The following is a 21,123-nucleotide window of genomic DNA, read 5'->3' as shown; positions in this document are numbered from 1 at the left end:
ACCTTTATGTGATTTGCATTTCCCGAAATGCTGATCTCGAGGTGTGTGTATAAATATTTTGGATAGAACTGGTCCTCACCGCGATCGCAGATTTAATCTTTGCCATTCGAAATTAATGTTGAAAAGTTCAACATACCCACCAGGTAACATTCCTTCCTGTTTACCTTTCAAAGTTAAACATTTTAAGATATCAACAGATGTTTGAAAAGCCTTGCGTTGTAAGTCGTTTCATTCTTAACGCAAAACATTCCAATATGGTTATGATGATATCAGATCCGCTACACCTGGACCGGGCTCCTCACAAGGGGCTGAAAGTCATCATGCATACATTGCTCTGTGTTTTTATCGTCACATCTCCTCACTGGAGAAATTCATTAGCATATTTTAGCTGGCACCTTTGTAAGACGATACGACAGTTTCCCTGATAACAATAGACAATATTAACACGTAAAACCAGTTCAGACTGATCGTAATAACTGACGATCATTATTTCTCGAAATCATTTTGAAGGTGCTGCGCGCCCGATGATTTTCTATCTCACCAACCGCCCCTGGAGCATGGTTAAGAAACTCTTTGAGTGCGATCATTCCCGCATTCCCGATCTCAAAAGTCTTACTGATTGTTTTAAAGGCACTACCCATGCCAAAATTGCATTTTATACTGTAGCTGCTGTTTTATATATTGTATGTACAATCATAGTGAACTGATCATTTGCACATATAATGCACACATCATTCCAATATTGTATTTATAATGACTTTTTTTCAAATTCGGTGCTGTTGCAATACTTAAACATAATACTGAATACCTCCAGTAACTAAAATTGCACATTTTCTACTTTAGCTTAGAGTTCATATTTATAGTTCATTTAACAGATGTCTATTCTTTGTGCCTTTTTGTACTCTGTAAGAACTGGAGCCACAGTGTCTTGTTTCACTGTGTACTGTACATAGCTGAAATGACAAAGTTCATTTTGATTTTGACTTGACTAGTGTATTGAATGGAGCCAAGTAATTCTTCAAAATTCAATAGGGCACTTGCTTTATTACTGTTGCTGCCACTACTATTCTGCAATAGGTTTAATAATAGTATTATTATTTACATTTACGCTATTTAGCTGACACTCTTGTCCAGAGCGACTTTCATTGCCTAATTACAGGGAGCAACTTTAGGTTCAGGGTCTTGCTCAGAGACCCATTGGTGGTGTCCTAACCACTAGGCTACCACCGTACCTTATGTTATGTTATGTTGCCTGGAAAATATTAAGTGTTTCTTATTTTGTGACTTCTCAGCCTTCATATAGCATATGATTGTTTTATAGTATTTACATAATCCTCAGAAGGTATGGAAAAATACTATATTTAAAAAAGGGGGACTGTATATGGCCTGAAACAATGTGCTTACAAAATTATCTTGTATGTTGTAATGGGGGAAGGTATGGCCAGGATTACTGTCTTTAACAATCTTCTTTAATAGATTCAAAGAGGGTCTGTCCAGCCTACACTTTTTTGATGCCCTTTGCCAACATCCCACTGTAATGGCCCCAGTGCTGTGTTATATGAACAACAGGCTGACTGCTACAGAACTTGAAAAACTCTTCACACCTCAACTCAGTCCAGCAGGGTGCAACAGGAGAATTGCAGAAAACATGACACTCGCCTTCTGGGCCGACTATATTATGGATTGTGAAGGTTTGTGAAGAACAATACTATTCTGATCTCAAGATGAAGTATGATCTTATTACATAGAAATATTTCATTTACTGCAACTTTTTTTTTACCAGAACATGGACCTGTGTCACCTGAGGAGTTATTTATGTTTGCCACAGGTCTGAAGTCAATCCCTCCTGCAGGAGTGACACCCCGTCCCTGCATCACATTTACAGAGGAATCCATGTACCCCATAGCAAACACGTGTGCAAACACAATCAAACTTCCACTCTTGCCAACATACGATCTTTTCAGTGCAAATATGAACTTTGGTATTCAGAACTCGCCAGGTTTTGGATGTCTGTGAAAGTACAAAGATTATTGGAGGCCAGTTCTACTTAGTCTACTTGATTTCTGAGCCTGAGGTTTACTGCTTACTGCAGTTAATCTGAAACAAATCCTGATGTTAGCATGTTCCTGTCAGTTTAATGTAAGGGGTAAGCTGCCTGTGTGATCGTTTGTTTCAATATTTTTCAAGTTTACAACAAGAGCCAAAGTAAAAACTGGGAGGGGTGGTTTTCTCAAGACTTCAATATTTTGTAACCATTACACTGTTTCAAATTGTTGTTCTTTGGGAATTTATTTACTTTTATAACATGTAAAACACATTTTGAAATATCTCATCTCCATTCCCAGAAAGCTGTTATACCATTTTTCACTTTGATTCCATAAAAATAAGTATCCTATTGTGGGGGGTGGGGGTGGGGGAGGGGGGGTGGGGGGAACAAAGAAATGCATTGTTTAACATTATTTCACTCCTACCTGTCTATTATGCACCAGGGCTTGCCCTGTGAAGGATATGGTCCAGTCCCAATTACAACCCAGCTATTCCTTTCAGTGTAATAAACAGTTGTGATGCTGCCTGCCAGGTGTCTGGCTCCTGAAATCCTTGTTGCATTGCCTGCTGAAGGTAACTGCAAATATCTGGATCGCCACATGGGTCTCCTGTCTGATGACCTTCTCGAAAACATGATGCTTCCGGCACTGCAAAGCCACAGTTTCGTGATCCAAACCTATCAAAAGAAAGTCAGTATTGTAGCATTGTAACTCTGAAAATACTTAAGGATAAAAAATAAAAGGTCAATATATCATTTATGTCCCATAAATGAACTACACAAAAAGAGATGAGGACATGAAAACTTAAACTATGGAAATTACACAAAGTAATATGTTTATTTTATAATTTTTTAATATAATGTTTGTATTAGCTAAAAAATGCAAACAAAATACCTCTCAGGTAGTGAATACAGCTCATTGGGAATTCCACCAGGACAAGAGGCAAGTCTGGAAGGACGGATTCTGTGACTGTTCCAAATGTGAATGCATTCATCCAAGTCTGCCTGAAGGACCCTCATGAAACAGAATCGTAGAAGGCACTGGTGCTCGTGGGTGCCATTGAAGTATCCCTGGTCTCTTAGATCAGCAAACAGATCCATCCAGAACTGGGGGGTATTCCAGAAAGCAGGTTATGTGACATACCCGGGTAAGTTTAAGGGTAAGTTAGTGGATAACCTCAACTTTCGGTTCCAAAAACGGAGGTTAACTTTCTGGGTATGTACGTAACCATAGCAGCTTACTCTCTGAAGATAACCTGCTACTGAGCAGGTTATGTTCCAGGGTAAGTTTGTTGCAGAAGGTTACTGAGCATGGCGTGCCCTTTTGATGACGATCCTGTGAACGTGGAGGCATAAATTATACAAGGTTTTTTTCGCCGGGAGAGAGTTATAAGACCGCGTATTGATGTCTTGTCATTTCCTAATGATTATTTGAAAAAGCGTTATCAGTTTTCAAAAGAATCGTTCATTTACTTAACATCTCTTGAAACCGCATATTGCAAATGTCACAAACCCAAACCGCGGGTCTGCGCTTAGCACAGAAAACATTCTGTGCATAGCACTTCGGTTTTTTGCGTCAGGGCATTTTTTGTACAATATGGGCGACGCAGAGCATATAGGAAAGGCAACTGTGTGTAGAGCCGTTCGCACAGTATGTCTGGTACTTAACGCTTCTTACACACGTTTATACAGTTCCCTGTCCATAAAGCTCTGCGTGTTATTAAAGAGGAATTCCACAGAGTGGTAGGTTTGTCCTTTGTAGTAAAATCTATGATGCATATTTAATATATAGTCATACTATTTATATCTATAGCCTACATGTATTCATCCTGCACACACACACACTTGATACTTCCCTATATGACTTTCTATTTCAGGGTTTCCAAATGTAATTTGGAATACATGTAATACATGTAAAGTGACAATAAAAGGCATTCATTCATTCATTCATAATTGGGTGCATTGATGGCACCTACATTCCTATTAAAGCTCCTTCAATAAATGAGGGAGACTATGTTAATAGGAAATCTATTCATAGTATCAATGTGCAGGTAACTTGATTTTGTATCCTTAATTTTTTGCCTTGTTAAAATCATCAAACTCATTACTTTTTTCCACTAACTATAGGTAATCATTACAGGACAGTACAATGCTGGTTACCACTGGTTGCCCTCAGATGGGGTAAGGGGAGGTGGTGGTGGGCCCCCGCCAGTTAGACGGGCTTCAGCCTTTTTTCTATTAGCTACATGACAGAAAGAATATACTACATCGTGTTTAATAAATAGTTCAGTGATCGTGTAATCAAATATTACCTTTTGTGTTTCATTTTGACTTGGCTCAAAGTTCTTCTGGCTCCAGAAGGATTACACCTTATTAAATAAGAAACCATATATTCCTAGTCGATACACATTGTTATTTTAACCTAAAGAAATGAATGGCAGGAAAAGTAAATGCTTTCATAGTGATTTAACAGTCAAAAGGATGCGGAAGGGTTACGTGTTTAATCATTTTGCATTATAATAAAAGGGGAGGCGATGTCAAATTTGCAATTTAATACACACGCATTTACTCTGTCCGTTATTTTTTGCCAAGCCAACTCTCTTTCTTTAGCCGATGCAGCCGTATTGCTTTTTTCATTATTATTGGCTTGAATTCCTCATATGCGTGCATTGAAACTTCCAACTCCGCCTATGTGAAGTATGCCGCTCTCTTTTTTTCACTTTGATTTTCCATTCTGACTCGTGAAATCGGCGATCAATTGAAAACGTCTTTATGTATGCACGGTGCACGCGCATTAACTCTGGGTAACCAATAGGAGGTTGATTGAACTTACTCTTCTCAGGTGTTTTGGAACCGACATACTCATGGTATGCGGGTTTGGGGTATATCAACCCAGAGGTTAAGATTTACCAAATGGTAAGTTAACCAAGCTTTCTGGAATACCCCCCAGGATTCTATGCGCTGGTTACTCACAGAAGATCCAAACATATGGCTTCGGGCACCAGCATAGTAGTCCCTGTGATGATGACGAAGAGTGCACTGGACTGCAGCTATTGACCCATTCTCTGTTCCGCAGTCTGTTCGCAGTCTCATGGGAATGAATGGCAGGAAAAGTAAATGCTTTCATAGTGATTTAACAGTCAAAAGGATGCGGATAAAGTTGTCTTTTATTACTTCTGGGTTGTTGTTCGTTGGCCCACATTTTAGCCACATGATTCTGCGGGAGAACCCATCTATACACCCAGATATAGCAAAACCAAACGGTTTCAATTTATCATAACCGTCTACGTGCCATAAGTAATTTGGGCCCATAGAATGGTACGTGCGCCTAATAAATCTACGACGTTTCCGTGCAAAAGTTCCACGTGGGTTCAGTTCACGAAGCATCTGCATTACAGTCTCCCTCTTAACACAGAGACCATGTTTCATCTTTAAAGTCATCCACATAGTTCTATATCCAAACATCTGTCCAGGTCCACGCAGCTCCGATAGAATAGCCCTTCTAATATCAGTTTCTGAGGAGTACCCGCTCCGTCTTTTCAGTCCGAATTGTCTAAGACGTGTTTTCAAGGTTCTTAAGGAAATGTAAACATTATGATAAGCAAATCGATAATGACCCTGTATGAATGCCCTCGATCAAAATATTCTCGTATTGTGTCTCGTATTGTGTCTTCATCCATCGATTCAAATATTTTGCACAATAACAATAGGAGAAACAGAAACGGGAAATGAACAGTCGTGAGTGACATGGGTAGGGTCCAATCGCAATCAGGAAAAGGGTAGGACCACACTTCGTGTTCGTGATTGGACAGTACCCATGTCACTCCAAGGATACAGTCCAATCACGAACAAGAAGTTTGGTCCTACCCTTTCCGTTTTCTGAAATGTCGTTGTGTTTTCTGTAATGTCGTTGTGTTTTGTGTTTTTGGAAATGTCGTTGTGTTTTTGGAAATGTCGTTGTGTTTTCTGTAATGTCGTTGTGTTTTGTGTTTTTTGAAATGTCGTTGTGTTTTCTGTAATGTCGTTGTGTTTTCTGTAATGTCATTGTGTTTTTGGAAATGTCGTTGTGTTTTTTGAAATGTCGTTGTGTTTTCTGTAATGTCGTTGTGTTTTCTGTAATGTCGTTGTGTTTTTGGAAATGTCGTTGTGTTTTGCCCTTCAGGGCCACCGTACTACCCGGTTTGGCCCCACAATAACTTATCGGCCATCACTCTACACCGTGTAGCCTATTCTTAGATCCCCCGATCATGCAGTTGCGCTTAACCCATGGGCATAAATTACGGGGGGGATGGGTTGTAGTCCCCCCAATAAATCAAAACCAGCTAATACAACCCCCAAATAACCATGTTTCCCTCGTAATGGGTGGAGACCTCAACCCCCCCCCCCCCCCCCAAATGTTCCACCCAAAGTTACGCCCTTGTCTTATCCATTCCCCAGACCCATTTAAAATGTAAGGGCAATCGGGGTTTTTCAGCAGCCGCTCCCAAGCTTTGGAATGGTTGCACTTCCGTTTGACATTAGCTCATCCTTCGATAACTCTACTCTGAAACCCTTTCTAAAGACTCATGTTTCTAAGCTCTTTTCCCGCCATGACGTTTATTTGCTTTGCACATCACTTTCGTGCAACAATCAAGTATTGTTTTAATCGTGCTCTATAAATGCAGCTCTGGAAAAAATGCAGAGACCTCACTAAAATTTTAGTTTTACTCATTTCTCAATTTATGGGCGTGCATCTGTGACTAATATATGTATTTTTTTTTGCAAACTGAAGCCTGGCTCTGATATGCTTCTCATAAACTAAGGACTATTTTTTCCAAAGCTGTAAATTTGAGTTGGCTTGAAAATCTAATTAAGTCGTCACCGACATCTCACACATAAGAGCAGATATACAATCCCGTCGCGTACCCACTTGTCCCGGACAAGGGGGGTCTTTCAGCTTGCCTTAAAATACAGGTCTAGTGATAATCTTCTACTTTTTATTTTATAGTACACTCTTTATATGGAATATTATTAAGCATTAGAATATAATCATTATAATATTATTTAAAAAGCATGCCAAATACCCATGATGTAATCATTACAATGTAATCATTATAATGTAATCAACACAATGTAATCAACTGAGTATTATTTGCACCTCGTGTCAGCCTAAGAGTTTCTGTTAGCTAATTTATGTTAGTCCTGAATCTATGAATATCCACTTTTATTAGTGTTATACTTTATCACTATTGTCAGGGCTCGGCAAGGAAGCAGCAGAGCAAGCCGTGCTTACGGGTAATCAGGGGTTTATTTGAGAAAGCGACAGACAAGCAGGGACATCCAACGTGACAATACATCAATGACAGATCTGGGGAAGACTGACTCAGACACGGACTAAATACTAAAGACAAGCCGAGACAACAAGGAACAGCTGGGCACGATCGGGAAAGCACACGTGGATAATGAGGGGCGTGGCACACATCGGGATCGAACGGAGCGGATCGTGACAGAACCCCCCCCCAAAGGCGCGCACACCGGGCGCGCCTGGGAGGAGGCGACGGACGAGACCGGGGAACAGGACCTGGAAGACAAAAGCAGAACGTCAACGAGACACCGGAAACAGGACAGAGACACAGAACAGGAACAAGGACCAGAAAAACGACAAAACCTGACAGAGGACAGGGAACGCGGACAGGCAGACAAAGAAAGGAGACAAAGAGGGGACAGAAAATGGAGGAACAAAAGGGCCGGGAGTGAACACGGGAGGCACAGAGGGACGAGCAGCAAAAACCGGAGTGACAAAGGGACCAGAAGGGAACGGAGGAGACACAGAGGGACGAGGAGCAAAAACAGACGGGACGGAGGGAAAGGGAGGAGGAGCCAGGGGAGCCCGAAGGAACCCAGGCGGGCGACGGGCAGCGGCCGGAGGGGCCACAGGCGAGAGGGAGAAGGGAACCGAAGGGGACCACCCAGGGGCCAAGGGAACGGGACGAGGGAGTGACGGAGGGGACACGGAGGGAGCAGGAGGGAACACCGGTGCAGGCAGGCAGGAGGGGGAAGCCGCGGCAGGCGGAGGCGCAGCCGGAGCCGGCGAAGGCGCCGTCCGACGCCCAGCCGGAGCAGGGGGGCCCGGAGGCGACTGACAAGGAGCCGGAGGCGGGACCGAGAACCGGCACCGAGGACCCAGGGGGGGACCCGGCGGCGACCGCCGACCCCGAGCCGGAGGACCCGTAGGCAGCCACCGCGCCACCGCCAGGGGCCGAACGGGCGAGCCAGGGGGCAGGGCGGGCGGGACCCGGGCCCGACGCCTGTGTCCCCGTCCCTTGCGGGACACCGAAAGGCGGGGTCCAGGGGGCTGTTGACCTCGCCGGGGCAAGGGCGAGGGAGTCATGAGGGAGGTCAGTCCTGGGCGGACAAGAGTCAAGGCCTCCACAGGCGGGGCAGCCAGAGCCGCGGGCGAGGCCGCCCGAGCCGCGGCCGCAGGCGGGGCAGCCGGCCGAGCGGCGGCCTCAGGCGGGGCCGCGGGCCGAGCGGCGGCCTCAGGCGGGGCCGCGGGCCGAGCGGCGGCCTCAGGCGGGGCCGCGGGCCGAGCGGCGGCCTCAGGCGGGGCCGCGGGCGTGGCCGGCTGGACAGGCGAGCAGGGCTGGGCCGGCTGGACAGGCGAGCAGGGCTGGGCCGGCTGGACAGGCGAGCAGGGCTGGGCCGGCTGGACAGGCGAGCAGGGCTGGGCCGGCTGGACAGGCGAGCAGGGCTGGCCGGACAGGACAGGCGAGACGGGCAGAACCGGCGAGCAGGGCTGGCCGGACAGGACAGGCGAGACGGGCAGGACCGGCGAGCAGGGCTGGCCGGACAGGACAGGCGAGACGGGCAGGACCGGCGAGCAGGGCTGGCCGGACAGGACAGGCGAGACGGGCCGAACCGGCGAGCAGGGCTGGCCGGACAGGACAGGCGAGACGGGCAGGACCGGCGAGCAGGGCTGGCCGGACAGGACAGGCGAGACGGGCAGGACCGGCGAGCAGGGCTGGCCGGACAGGACAGGCGAGACGGGCAGAACCGGCGAGCAGGGCTGGCCGGACAGGACAGGCGAGACGGGCAGGACCGGCGAGCAGGGCTGGCCGGACAGGACAGGCGAGACGGGCAGAACCGGCGAGCAGGGCTGGCCGGACAGGACAGGCGAGACGGGCAGGACCGGCGAGCAGGGCTGGCCGGACAGGACAGGCGAGACGGGCAGGACAGGCGAGACGGGCAGGACAGGAGCCGGCCGGACAGGCGAGACGGGCAGGTCAGGAGCCGGCCGGACAGGCGAGACGGGCAGGTCAGGAGCCGGCCGGACAGGCGAGACGGGCAGGTCAGGAGCCGGCCGGACAGGCGAGACGGGCAGGTCAGGAGCCGGCAGGACAGGCGAGACGGGCAGGTCAGGAGCCGGCAGGACAGGCGAGACGGGCAGGTCAGGAGCCGGCAGGACAGGCGCCGCCATCACGTGGCCAGCAGGGGGCGCCGTCGCGGGCACCTCCATCGTGCGGCCAGCAGGGGGCGCCGTCCTCACGCGGCCAGCAGGGGGCGCCGCCATCACGCGGCCAGCAGGGGGCGCCGCAGCGGCCGCCTCGGGCATTGCCCTAGGCAGAGCAGGCAGGACCGGCGGGTCAGGCAGGACAGGCAGGACAGGCGGGTCAGGCCGTGCTGCTGGCTTCGCAGCGGCGGCATCAGCAGCAGGCGGTGCCGGGAGCAGACCGGCGGCGGCAGCAGGCAGCGCAGCCGTGGGCAGATCGGCGGCGGCAGCAGGCAGCGCAGCCGCGGGCGGATCGGCGGCAGCTGCAGCAGGCAGCGCAGCCGCGGGCGGATCGGCGGCAGCAGCAGGCGGTGCCGCGGGCAGAACGGCGGCAGCAGCAGCAGGCGGTGCCGCGGGCAGAGCGGCGACGGCAGCAGCAGCTACAGCAGGCGCGGGCAGGTGCGGAGCAGGCAGGTCCGGAATAGGCGCCAGGATTGGCGCTGGGCGTGCAGGCGCTGCCCCTTTAAGGGCCTTGGGGATCCGGGGAATAGAGTCCCTGACGGCCCTGGCCCCTTTAAGGGCTAGCCGTGTGCCCTGGAAGGGGAAAGTCGCCTGCGATGGCCGGATAGCAGCAGCGAGACAGGCATCAAGCTGCTGCGGTGCCGCGGGCAGAGAGGCGGCAGCTGCAGCAGGCAGCGCAGCCGCGGGCAGTGTGGCGTCAGCAGCCGTTGTTGCTGCAGGCGGTGCAGCGGCGATGTCATCCCCGGCAGGGAGTAAGGAGCAGGCCCCCAAGAACAGCGTCGGGGCGGCTGCTTCCCCTTTCCCCTTCCGCTTCTTCTTCTTCTTGCGGCTGGGGCATGACGATTGCGGCGGGGTTGCCTCGGAGAGGGCGAGCGGCTGAAGCCGCTTCTCCGTAACCCTGTCAAAGAGCTGTCGGAGGTTCTCGCGAACCTCCGCCATGACAGGCGCTGCCGTGAGCGGGGTTACCTCCTGGAGGAGGGTCCCGCTTTTACTGGCCAAGTCCAACAATCCGGTGTCCTCCCGGACCTCCGGTTGGTGAAGCCAGTACAACACCTCGCGAAGCAGATCGATGCGCTGGTCATCGACCTGCGGAGGTGCGTTGGGGAGATCTGTCATTCTGTCAGGGCTCGGCAAGGAAGCAGCAGAGCAAGCCGTGCTTACGGGTAATCAGGGGTTTATTTGAGAAAGCGACAGACAAGCAGGGACATCCAACGTGACAATACATCAATGACAGATCTGGGGAAGACTGACTCAGACACGGACTAAATACTAAAGACAAGCCGAGACAACAAGGAACAGCTGGGCACGATCGGGAAAGCACACGTGGATAATGAGGGGCGTGGCACACATCGGGATCGAACGGAGCGGATCGTGACAACTATGCTGAAGGACAAATATATTATCAACCCTCTAGTTAGACAATGTGCAACAGGCTGAAGTTGCCAAGGTTTGCTACTGAAGGAAGGGATTCGCCTTAGTTCACCAGAAGTTCACGGCTGAGCATTTTTTAAAAACCAGGTGGAGATGGTCGCGCCACCATTATGTTCGGCCGAGGGACCAAACGGTAAAAGAAATGACTGACAAACTTATCAACTAGGGGTGTGGATTAAGGGAAAAAACAATGATTGTGAACGGTTGAAGGAACGATGCTCAAGTGACGAGATATTGTTAAATGATAAGAACTTGTATAAAAATTGGTGTAAAACAGTACTGGACACATTGTTGCAATAAAGACTGAATTCGGATCTACACCAGCGGCTTCTGACTTCTGATTCGGCAGGGAAGGAAAAGCCACAATAGTTACAGTTTCGAGCATGTGTGTGCGTGCAGGCGCGCGCTTGCTGAGGGGTTTCATTTCGTGACACTCGACCTACAGTAATAGAGAGGCAGCAGCTTTGATTTTGCTAGGCTGATATGAAAGCATATGACAGGAAGTCACACAACTGAAGTTCGTGAAAGGATCGTGAATTTACGTATACCAGCAGAGAAACATTGAACACATACTATACGGACAAAATTATTGTAACACATCTCTTGAATGCAGGTGTTTCATTCAGACCCATTGCAACTGGTATATAAAATCAAGCACTTAGCCATGCAGTCAGGTTTACAGGTCGCTCTGGAGATTCAGTGAATTCAAGCATGATACTGTCAGATGCCACCTTTGCAATAAGTCAGTTTGTGAAATTTCTTCCTTGCTAAATATTTCATGGTCAACTGTACATGGTATTGTTGCAAAGCGGAATCGTTTAGGAACAACAGAAACTCAGCAATGAAGTCATAGACCTCGTAACAGAGCGGGGTCACAAAGTGCCGAGGCGCACAGTGCAGAAAAGTCGCTGATGTTCTGTTGATTCAGTAACTTCCGGCATTAACACTGGAACAGAAACTGTGTACTGGGACCTTAATCTATTGAGATTCCATAGCCGAGCAGCTGCATGCAAGCCTCACATCACCAAACACAATGCAAAATGTAGAATGGAGTGGTGTAAAGCACGCCACCACTGCATTCTGGGACAGTGGAAACAAGTGACAAATTACACTTCTCTGTCTGGCAGTCTAGGTTCGGTGGATGCCAGGAGAATGCTATACCTGCCTGACTGCATTGTGCCAATTGTAAAGTTTGGTGGAGGAGGGATAATGGTATGAGATTGTTCTTCAAAGGTTGGGCTTGACCCCTTATTTCCAATTAATAGAACTCTTTTGGACAATTCTATGCTTCCAACTTTCTGGGAATAGTTTGGGGAAGGCCCTTCTCTGTTCCAGCATGCCTGTGGCCCAGTGCACAAAGCAAGGTGCATAAAGACATGGTTGGGTGAGTTTGGGATAGGAGAACTTCACTGGCCCACACAGACCAATGACCCCAACCTCATCAAACACCTTTGGGATGAACTAGAAAGGAGATTGTGAGCCAGGCCTTCATGTCCAACATCAGTGCCTGACCTCACACATGCTCTTCTGAATGAATGGGCAAAAATACCCACAGACACACTCCAAAATCTTATGGAAAGCCTCCCCAGAAGAGTGGCAGCTGTTATAGCTGCAAAGGGGTGACCAGCTCCATATTGATGCCTATGGATGTAGGATGAGATGCCATTAAAGTTCCTGTAGGTGTAACGGCCAGGTGTCCCAATACTTTTGTCCAAATAGTGTATCAGAGATATCCACAATTGATGGTGTTGATTCAACACAGAGAGCTTAAATTCAGCAGTATATCACTGATACCCATCTAACCTTCAACTCTTCTACCATCTAGTAGTACCCTCTGTCCATCTTCCAACCATGTATACACAACCAGTTATGTGCTGGGAGCAGCACGGGGCACAAGAACTGCATGCAATTTACAGGCAGCAATTCAGCTAGCTGCTAATAATAATAACAGCAGTAATAATAACAATATGCTGCCCCTTGGCCCTGATCATGGGCAGCATTTAGGAGACGGTTGGATAATAGTGTAGCACTGGTGGGGCGCATGTCCCAGCATGCCCCGCGTGCAGTTGTAAATAGCCCTTGTTGTATTGTTGTTGTTAATGTTAATTAACAACAACAAACAAACCTTCCTTGGTGGGGGGCTTGCGGGCGGGACTGGGGGGCTCGCCGCCCGCCCCCCCTCTGCGGGCCTCCCTGTACGGGGGTTGGGCGACCCCTCGCAGGCTGCCCCTCCTGGGTTGAGCGGGTGGTTGTCTTGGGGACGTGTGGCCGTGGGCCCTTGTGCCGGGGGGGGCGGCGGGGTGGCCTTGGGCCTGGGGGGGGGGGGGAGGTGCTGTTGCTTCCCCTGACAGCATCAAATGCCAGCACATCCAATGACAAATCAGTTCACACCTACACTTGCACATACAAGAATGGTTCTGTATTCCCCTACACTTTTTTCCATCCCAATTACATTAATAGTGTTATTATTTCTGTATACCTTTGTTTTCTTTTTTTTCTCTTTTTTTTTTCTCTCCCCCTCTCACCATGGTGATTAATGTCTGTTATTGTTACGATTGTTGTTTCAGTTTTTCCTTCACGGTACTAGGACGGGTGAGTTCGGAGCGGCCACACTCTTTGCTCTTGAATTTAATTTAAAATAAAGTTGTCCTCCGAAAAGGGGGGGGGGGTGGTGGTGGGCAATATAAAAAACAATAAATAAATGTTAATGGTTACATACGCACGTGTGTTTGCCTGTGTCTTGTGTGTACCCGGTCCGACCCCCGTGTGTTTCAGGACTGCCAATAATGAGCGTGTTCTCCCCGGCAAGCGAATCTCCGTGGCTCTCTCTGCTCCTGCGATTCTTGCTCATTACACATGCATTCAGTACATAGTTGCGATTCGGGTCACGGACAGCTGGCTGCCACCAGGTGGCACTGCAGCGTAAACAGCGAACTTCATGTGACTGATGGATAAAGGCGGAGTTTCAGGGCGATGTTCTCAGCTGGAATAAAAGCCTGCTAGTGGTGTGCGATACTAAAAGATTTGGTATCCATGCGATACCAAGTAAATACAGGGAAAGTATCGCTGATACGATTCCGATATGGATTCTTCTTAATTACTTAATATAAATTAGAAAATGAGTCATACTACAATGCAATTCTTCCTTGAATGCCTTCACAGACTGGACGATTAACCAAATAAAGCAACGCAACATTACTGTAACTAACAATAAATAAACCACTAACTTACGTGTACTATTAGAGCATTTATGCCATTTATTTAAACTTTATTTTACCAGGTATATTAACTGAAAACCAGTTCTCACTGCTTTACGTGATATTCGGGAGAAATAGCAGATTACGCATCGGAACTGCCTGGGATATGAACGTCATGCGTGTAACTAAACTCTTCAGCCAATAAGGGCAAAGGTGTGTCGTCACGGAGGCGGTTCCATTTTGTGCAGCCGGGTGAGAGGTCGCAGTTCATCTAACCGTAATGCATTGCGTCAGGATCAGAATGGCTTTAAGAAAGTCGAACGCACTGAATGGTTGTGTCCGAAATCGCGCACTTGCCTCAGTGCACTGAGATGTAGTGCGTAGTGCACACTACCATGGGTAAGTGCTGTCCTAAATGGAACACTAACGTTTTGCACTTACCGGAAGTGACGGACAGGCATTTGATCGCGATTCTACAGCGCGCCAAAATATCTGCCGTGTTTTGTTTACAATGAATTTCCTTGTGGTTTTATTTGCGTGTTTATAAGCTAATCTAATCTACTACCGCCTAAGCGGCTAAAAAACTGCTAACATTTACGTGTGCAAACTCTTCTAAGTTAATATAATCGCAAACTCAAATTATCTATAACTGTCGTCAGAGAGTGACAGGCTACACACCGCAGTATACATCAGTAAAATAATTTTATTAACGTTACTTAGATTTATATGAAGCAGTTGCCTCCGCTTGGGCTTACGTGTCTGTGTTGTTGTCCGCCTTAATTTAACAATGAAAACTTGCCGAAAGTCCCTCCCCTTCCGCTACGTAGTCAAAATGGCGTCCGTTTAGTGCGAGTAGTGTCCATGATTCTGCACTGCGTTTTCTGGCCGTTTTCAGTGCACCATCCGGGTACTTTCAGTGCACTGAATTTTGGCTTAGTTGTCAGTGTGAACGCACTACGCCCTAAAATCGCACACTAAAAGTGTGCAAGTGTGCGATTTCGGACACACCCAATGACCAGGGGTGCGTTTCTCGAAACCATCGTTGGTAACTACGTTAGCAACTTCCGTCGTTCGAACTATGTAAGTACGACGCAGGTGTTTCTCGAAACCATAGTTCAAACTACATAGATAACAATACTGCGGACTTACGTGGTACGATGCATCGGTAAACGACACAGGTGTTTCTCAAAACCATAGTTCGAACGAACGTTTGCAAACACTGTCGTTAAGTTGTGTAGTTCGAACTACAGCTCACGAGCTGTAGTTAGAAGCGTAGTTATATGTAAATTCGTCAGCGATGGTGGAAAATGCAGTTTAATAAGGGTATAGTCACCGTGTAAGTAAGAAATTTAATAATCTTTAATACCTAATAAGAAATAATTTAGCTCTACGATCACATATAATGTTAAGTTGTCTGAAAATGTAGTTTGAAACGTAATTGTTGTGTGGGTCTCTGGTAATAAGTACGGTAACTGTCTGTAGTGAGTAATAGGGACAAACCTCAGACTGCAAAGTATTGATTAGCACAGGGGTGGATAATTTTATTCAGAAAGGGCCGTTAGGCATGAAGCTTTTCGCTGCAACTTCGTGCTTAGAGTAGAACGTAGAGGACCGATCGACTGAAGAGGTCGCACAACTGGGTTTGAGCAACTGATCCAACGGTTATCCCAAAAAAAACCTGCCAACACACCGGCCCTTTCCATAATGGAACAGTAGAATAACACTACAGCGGTCAGATACGAATCCATGCCTTTGTTCTCGGGAAATTACGTCTGTAATGTTTGGTTATTACACACACCTGTGTATTCCAGTCAGCCAGTATAACAATATTCTGTAAGCGACAACGTCGGAATAAAAGTTTTTCTGTTTATCACTCCAAGGAGCGTCGCATTATTTTTCCGTGATTGCTAATTTTCATTTTATTGGCGTTATGTGACTGACAGAAATTGAAGTCACAAATAAATATAGGTGTGTGTATGTGTGATTAGTATATATTTTACACAGTTCGCGAGTGTTTGTACGCGACCGGCTGTGAAAGTGCGTTGTTAGTTGTTGCGCACGACTTGCCGTGAGTCTGACCAATCAGCGCTGGAACCACTGTAGTTCCAACTACATAAGTCCTAACTAACTAACGTGGTTCGAACAACTGTGGTACGACGGTTTCGAGAAACAGTCGTTGTTCGGATGTTGGTTAGTTTGAACTACCATAGTACGATGCATCGTTAATGCTAACTTCCGTCGTTGTTCGAGAAATACACCCCGGACTGGGGAAACAAACTGAAACGCGGACTTAATACAGAGGACTAATGACAACAACCAGAAACAGCTGATCACATGTGCCTGCGCCTGTTTGCTAGCCTGGCGCCGCTGAGTCATGTGACAGCCGGGAACGGCATTTGAGAGCAGCAGCGCGAACACAGACAGCCGTAGTGCATTAGGGAGAGAGATTGAAACTGAAGTATCGATCTCATTAAACTGGTATCGATCAATATCAAAACCAACATTATCGATATTATCAATACTTGGATCGATCCGCCCACCACTAAAGCCTGCGCCACAGCCGTAGACCGCAGCTCTGGTCCGTACTGACTCAGCCGCCAGACAGAGCCCACCCTGCACCGTGACATCCCCGAATGACCGATAACTCTGAACCAGAGCAAGGGTGGAAATGGCGTTTGAGTGAAAGCTGTCCGAGGTGCGTGCCGCCTAGGGTGCCTTGTTGGGCTGCAACATAAATCCGCTTGCGGGTGTGGGGCGGGTAAAGCAGGTAGCGCAGGTATCTGTTGTGGGTCCGTGCAGTGGCATCCACCGGGCCCCTGGCGCTGCTTCGGTAAGGCCGCGGCTAGTCTCTTAGTACCGCGTCATTTCCTTTGCGAATAGGGTAGCCTGTTGCCAAGATACCCGCGACATCTATAATACGGCTACGAGTACGGCTACTAGTACGAGTAGGCTTACGGGTATTTCTTGGCATTGATTTACTGTGGATTTTATGGGTGTCATTTGAAATGCAGCTCGAATATAATAGCAATGCTCTTGATCCACGGCTGTCAAATAATACACTTCGTAGGAAAGGCAAAATATTATTAGTGACTATAACGGTCCAACCGGAACAAATTTGTAAAACGTGACATCTGTCTTACAAGACCGCGTTCGGGAGCTTCATGAAGAACACATCTTTAATTGGGCTCGATTATGTCGAGTCTGATTTATTGCATCGTTTCGGGTCGTGTTGACATGCTGAGCAGTTCAGACGACCGTGAGGAGAATATTTGTGCAAATTGTTCCCCCGCGTCTGTGCTTGTCAACAGAGACTTTTCCGCCAGTCATTATAGTGACTATGGGATTGTATTGTTGGTTCTCACTTAAAAACAACGTGTTTGTATTCAATGACAGGTTTCAGTCTAAACATTTGTGTAGCTCAGAATGGTGTCTTTTGTTACCCCTTGAATCGTCAGTGCCTCCAGCCTATTCACTAACTATCTTTAGTGACTTGAGTGAAGCTCTCAGTCTGTGTAAGGATCACAGACGGGGGGATTTCGAGTCGGGTCCCCCTCAGCTGTCACTTGCCTCTGTATATTCTGTTGCCCTTTCCCACCTTCTCCCTCGTACCTGCGTGGGCTATAGCTATATATATATATTAGTGCTGTCAAACGATTAAAAAATTTAATCAGATTAATCACATGTTTGCTGTGGATTAATTTCGATTAATCACGATTAAATATCATTCATTTTGAATCTATATTAATCACATTTCATTTTGTATGAGCAAACAGACTCAAGAAAAAAGGGGATATATATGCACTTAACATGTTTATTGAACATCTTGAGCATGAGTTGGATGCATTCCATCTGCCACAGAAGTGCAATACCATGGACCCATATCAAAAAGCAAGATTTTTTGCTTAACCGGAAAACTTGTCGGATTTAGGTTAAAAGGTCTTTATCTTCGTTCGCTTACAATTACCCCGAACTACCGTAAATCCGACAAATAATCTGACTAATCATGAAGTCCAATTCTAGCCCGGTTAATTGCCATTGTTAGCAATATCAGTTGATAACACATTATGCGCGGTGCTTTACGTATAAAACTCCATAGCAACACGTCCATAGATAAGTTGGACGGTATAGTGTGTGCGACCGATTTAAAGAGCCACAAATGAGAAGTAGTGCTTAAACAGTATAAAACTACAACTTTCCCTTCTGTTGATAAAGGGCGCAGCCATTTTGGATTCTGAACTCGGGATCCTCTGTGCTGCACCGAGATATTTCTCGGATCTCCAAGAAACGGGAGCGCACATGTCGTCACTTCCGGCTTCAAAACTCGGAATCCGACTCGGAATACGAGTTCCGAGGGCAAATGGAACGCACCAAAACTGCCCAAAATGGGTTGACAGAGACATTTCAGGGATTTTGAGTCATTCTGCACTGCAGATGGGTTAATTGCGTTAATCAATTAATTTGATTGGTGGCTATGCGAGCAAATATTTATCTGTAAAGCGCTAGGCAAGTTAGTGCCAAAATTATTTATGTGCATATTTATGTGTGAATTTGCACTCGCAGGTCGATATTTGCAAGAGGACCTGGATTTGCAATACAGGTTTTGTACTTGAAAACCATTCTATCTTTGTAAAAAATATTTTTATGAAGATGTTTGGTTTCGCATTTACAAAAAATATTGATGTGTATTTGCAAAATATATTTTTTTTTGCGAATGAAAATTGTGTTCAATGCGAGCAAATTTCTTTTTATGAGTGCAAATTGGAAAGTACACTGTTACAATCCCCAGTCTAGGGTTGGGGATCGCCAGAAAGGTAAGGGAAAGGGAGAGGGGGAGACAAGACAACCAGGGAATGGGAAAATGAACACGGGAAACAAGAGGGATCTTTTTTTGTATTTTTTTTTATTTTTCACAAAGACTTCCACAAACACCAGGTGTAACCGACTTCGGGAGTGACAAGGCCAAAACAACAAACAAAACACCGCTAACGAAAACGTCCCGGGGGGTATTCCATGAAAGTAGCTAAATAAAGCCAGACCTACGCGAAAAAGTGAGACTCAAATTAGCTCCATCTCTAAACTTAGCCTCATGTCGTTCCACGAACGCAGTTCAGCTTTAACTAACCGAGGCTTATTCAAGGCAGACTTGCATAGTCTCACTTAGTGCGCACACCCGCGATATTTAAGAAGCCCAAATGAATGGATGAACGATAGATCGACCAAATGAGTCGGAAAGTGTTTAAAACGAGATCGGTGTTTCTTTCCGCCGCAGAACAAACGCTGCTGATGGAGCTGTATGAAAAACACAAAGATGTAATCGTTAAAAAAGGCAATACTGTGGCCATAAACACAGCCAGAGAGTTGGCTTGGCAATCCATTACAGACAGATTAAATGTTCAAGTTACGTAAATGTTGCAAGTGCTTGGCACGGTGGTACAGTGGTTTATGCTGTCGCCTTATAACGTGAAAGTTGCTGGTTCGATTCCCATAGCCAGCTGGGTTGAGTTCCCGTGTTATTGTATAATATTATTTGATCTCCGTAAAATACTTTGTCACATCCGTGTGAAATGTTCTGCACAAATAACCGTATCTTGTCTTTGCTTTTCACTTATAAACTTTCAAAGTAGACTGTGACTAAACAAAATATAAAAATATCTTCCTGTTCATATTATTTTAACAGATTTTCTTTCAATTTCAGTCATTGCATTTCATGTTTGACCTTTGTAAAAGCGTACGCTTTTATTTTACAGTAAAATACCATTATAACGGACTTCAAGGGACCTGGCAAAACAGTCCGTTATATCCAGAGTTGCTGTATGCCCAGAACACAACTACAGGACACCATTTACTCATGCCACACCCCAGCAGACACACTTGTGGTATAGATTATTATATTGTACATGTAGTAATCCAACTTTACCTAACCAGATACGTGACTATTAATAATAATAATAATAATACGTGACTTATCGAAATAAGCCAGACTTTCCCTTAATCCTGCTTCATGGAATACCCCCCTGGAACTAATCTAAGTGCAACACAAGGAAAACAAAATACAACACCAGATTCTGACTCCCTAACCAAACATACAATAAACCACGTCTCGCAAAACAAAAAGGCAGTCACTCCTTACACACACCTGGTACAAACACACACAGCAAGCATACAAAACACAGGCAAAGGTACCAAAGGGAGAAGGCAAAGAGAGTAGTCCAAAAACAAGCGGAAGATCAAATAAACCAGGAAACCAAAACAAACCAAAGCGACAGTACCAGAAAGGGGCGAAGCGAAAGTCGGAGTCCAGAACAAAACAGTCATACACGGATAGTCAAAATCAATAAGCAAACCAATCACACGAATCCAAAAGAAACGAGCAGAGCTCCCCGAAGAATCTTGCTGTCCGGCTTTTCACTCCGGGAACAGGAAGTGAACAGGCGGTGCGACGTCTCGTGGGCGGCGTCCTGGTCGAGGGGGCGGAGCGAACAACACATACAAGTACATATGGCACTATTCTGACTCCATAGAGATCGTTATTGAATTACCCTTTTGTGAGAAGGACGATGGTGGAAAAAAATCCACGTTAAGGAGCTGGGACCCGACAAGCCCGAAATTACTGTAGCTGTAAATTGTTAATTTACTATATCTGGAGAGCTGTTGATTTTGAGAAGGAAATTAAATTATGATTGTGAAATTGTCATTTTCTGACTCTTCATTCGAATGCTCATACTGCACTAGGAAGGGAAATCTATTGGTACGTCAGCCCCACCAAGAATTTTTTTCACCAGCCGCCACTGGTGCACGCAGGAAACTTACAGAAAACGTTTCTAACAGATACACAATAAAGAACAGTAAAACAATTCACTATCAGTAACAATACCACAAGTGTGTCTGCTGGGGTGTGGGATGAGTAAATGGTGTTTGGTAGTTGCGTTCTGGGCATACAGCAACTCTGGATATAATGGACT

The 21,123-nt window shown here is 46.5% G+C and overlaps 1 protein-coding gene across 2 annotated transcripts in view; it reads left to right on the top strand.

Moving 5' to 3' along the window:
- Positions 1-16,711: 16,711 nt before the first annotated feature.
- Positions 16,712-21,123, top strand: part of klhl32 (kelch-like family member 32) — a 32,229-nt gene continuing 27,817 nt past the window's right edge. The window contains exon 1 of one of the 2 annotated variants that reach the window (XM_023813033.2): positions 16,712-16,856. In XM_023813033.2, the coding sequence (XP_023668801.2) occupies positions 16,795-16,856 (62 nt within the window). In that variant the 5' untranslated portion in view covers positions 16,712-16,794. The remainder of the gene's footprint in view (positions 16,857-21,123) is intronic. The other variant, XM_023813035.2, reaches the window with a different exon arrangement.

The sequence above is a fragment of the Paramormyrops kingsleyae genome, chromosome 9 (assembly GCF_048594095.1).
Source record: "Paramormyrops kingsleyae isolate MSU_618 chromosome 9, PKINGS_0.4, whole genome shotgun sequence".
NCBI classification, from domain to species: domain Eukaryota; kingdom Metazoa; phylum Chordata; class Actinopteri; order Osteoglossiformes; family Mormyridae; genus Paramormyrops; species Paramormyrops kingsleyae.
This window is presented reverse-complemented; position numbering and strand designations above follow the sequence as displayed.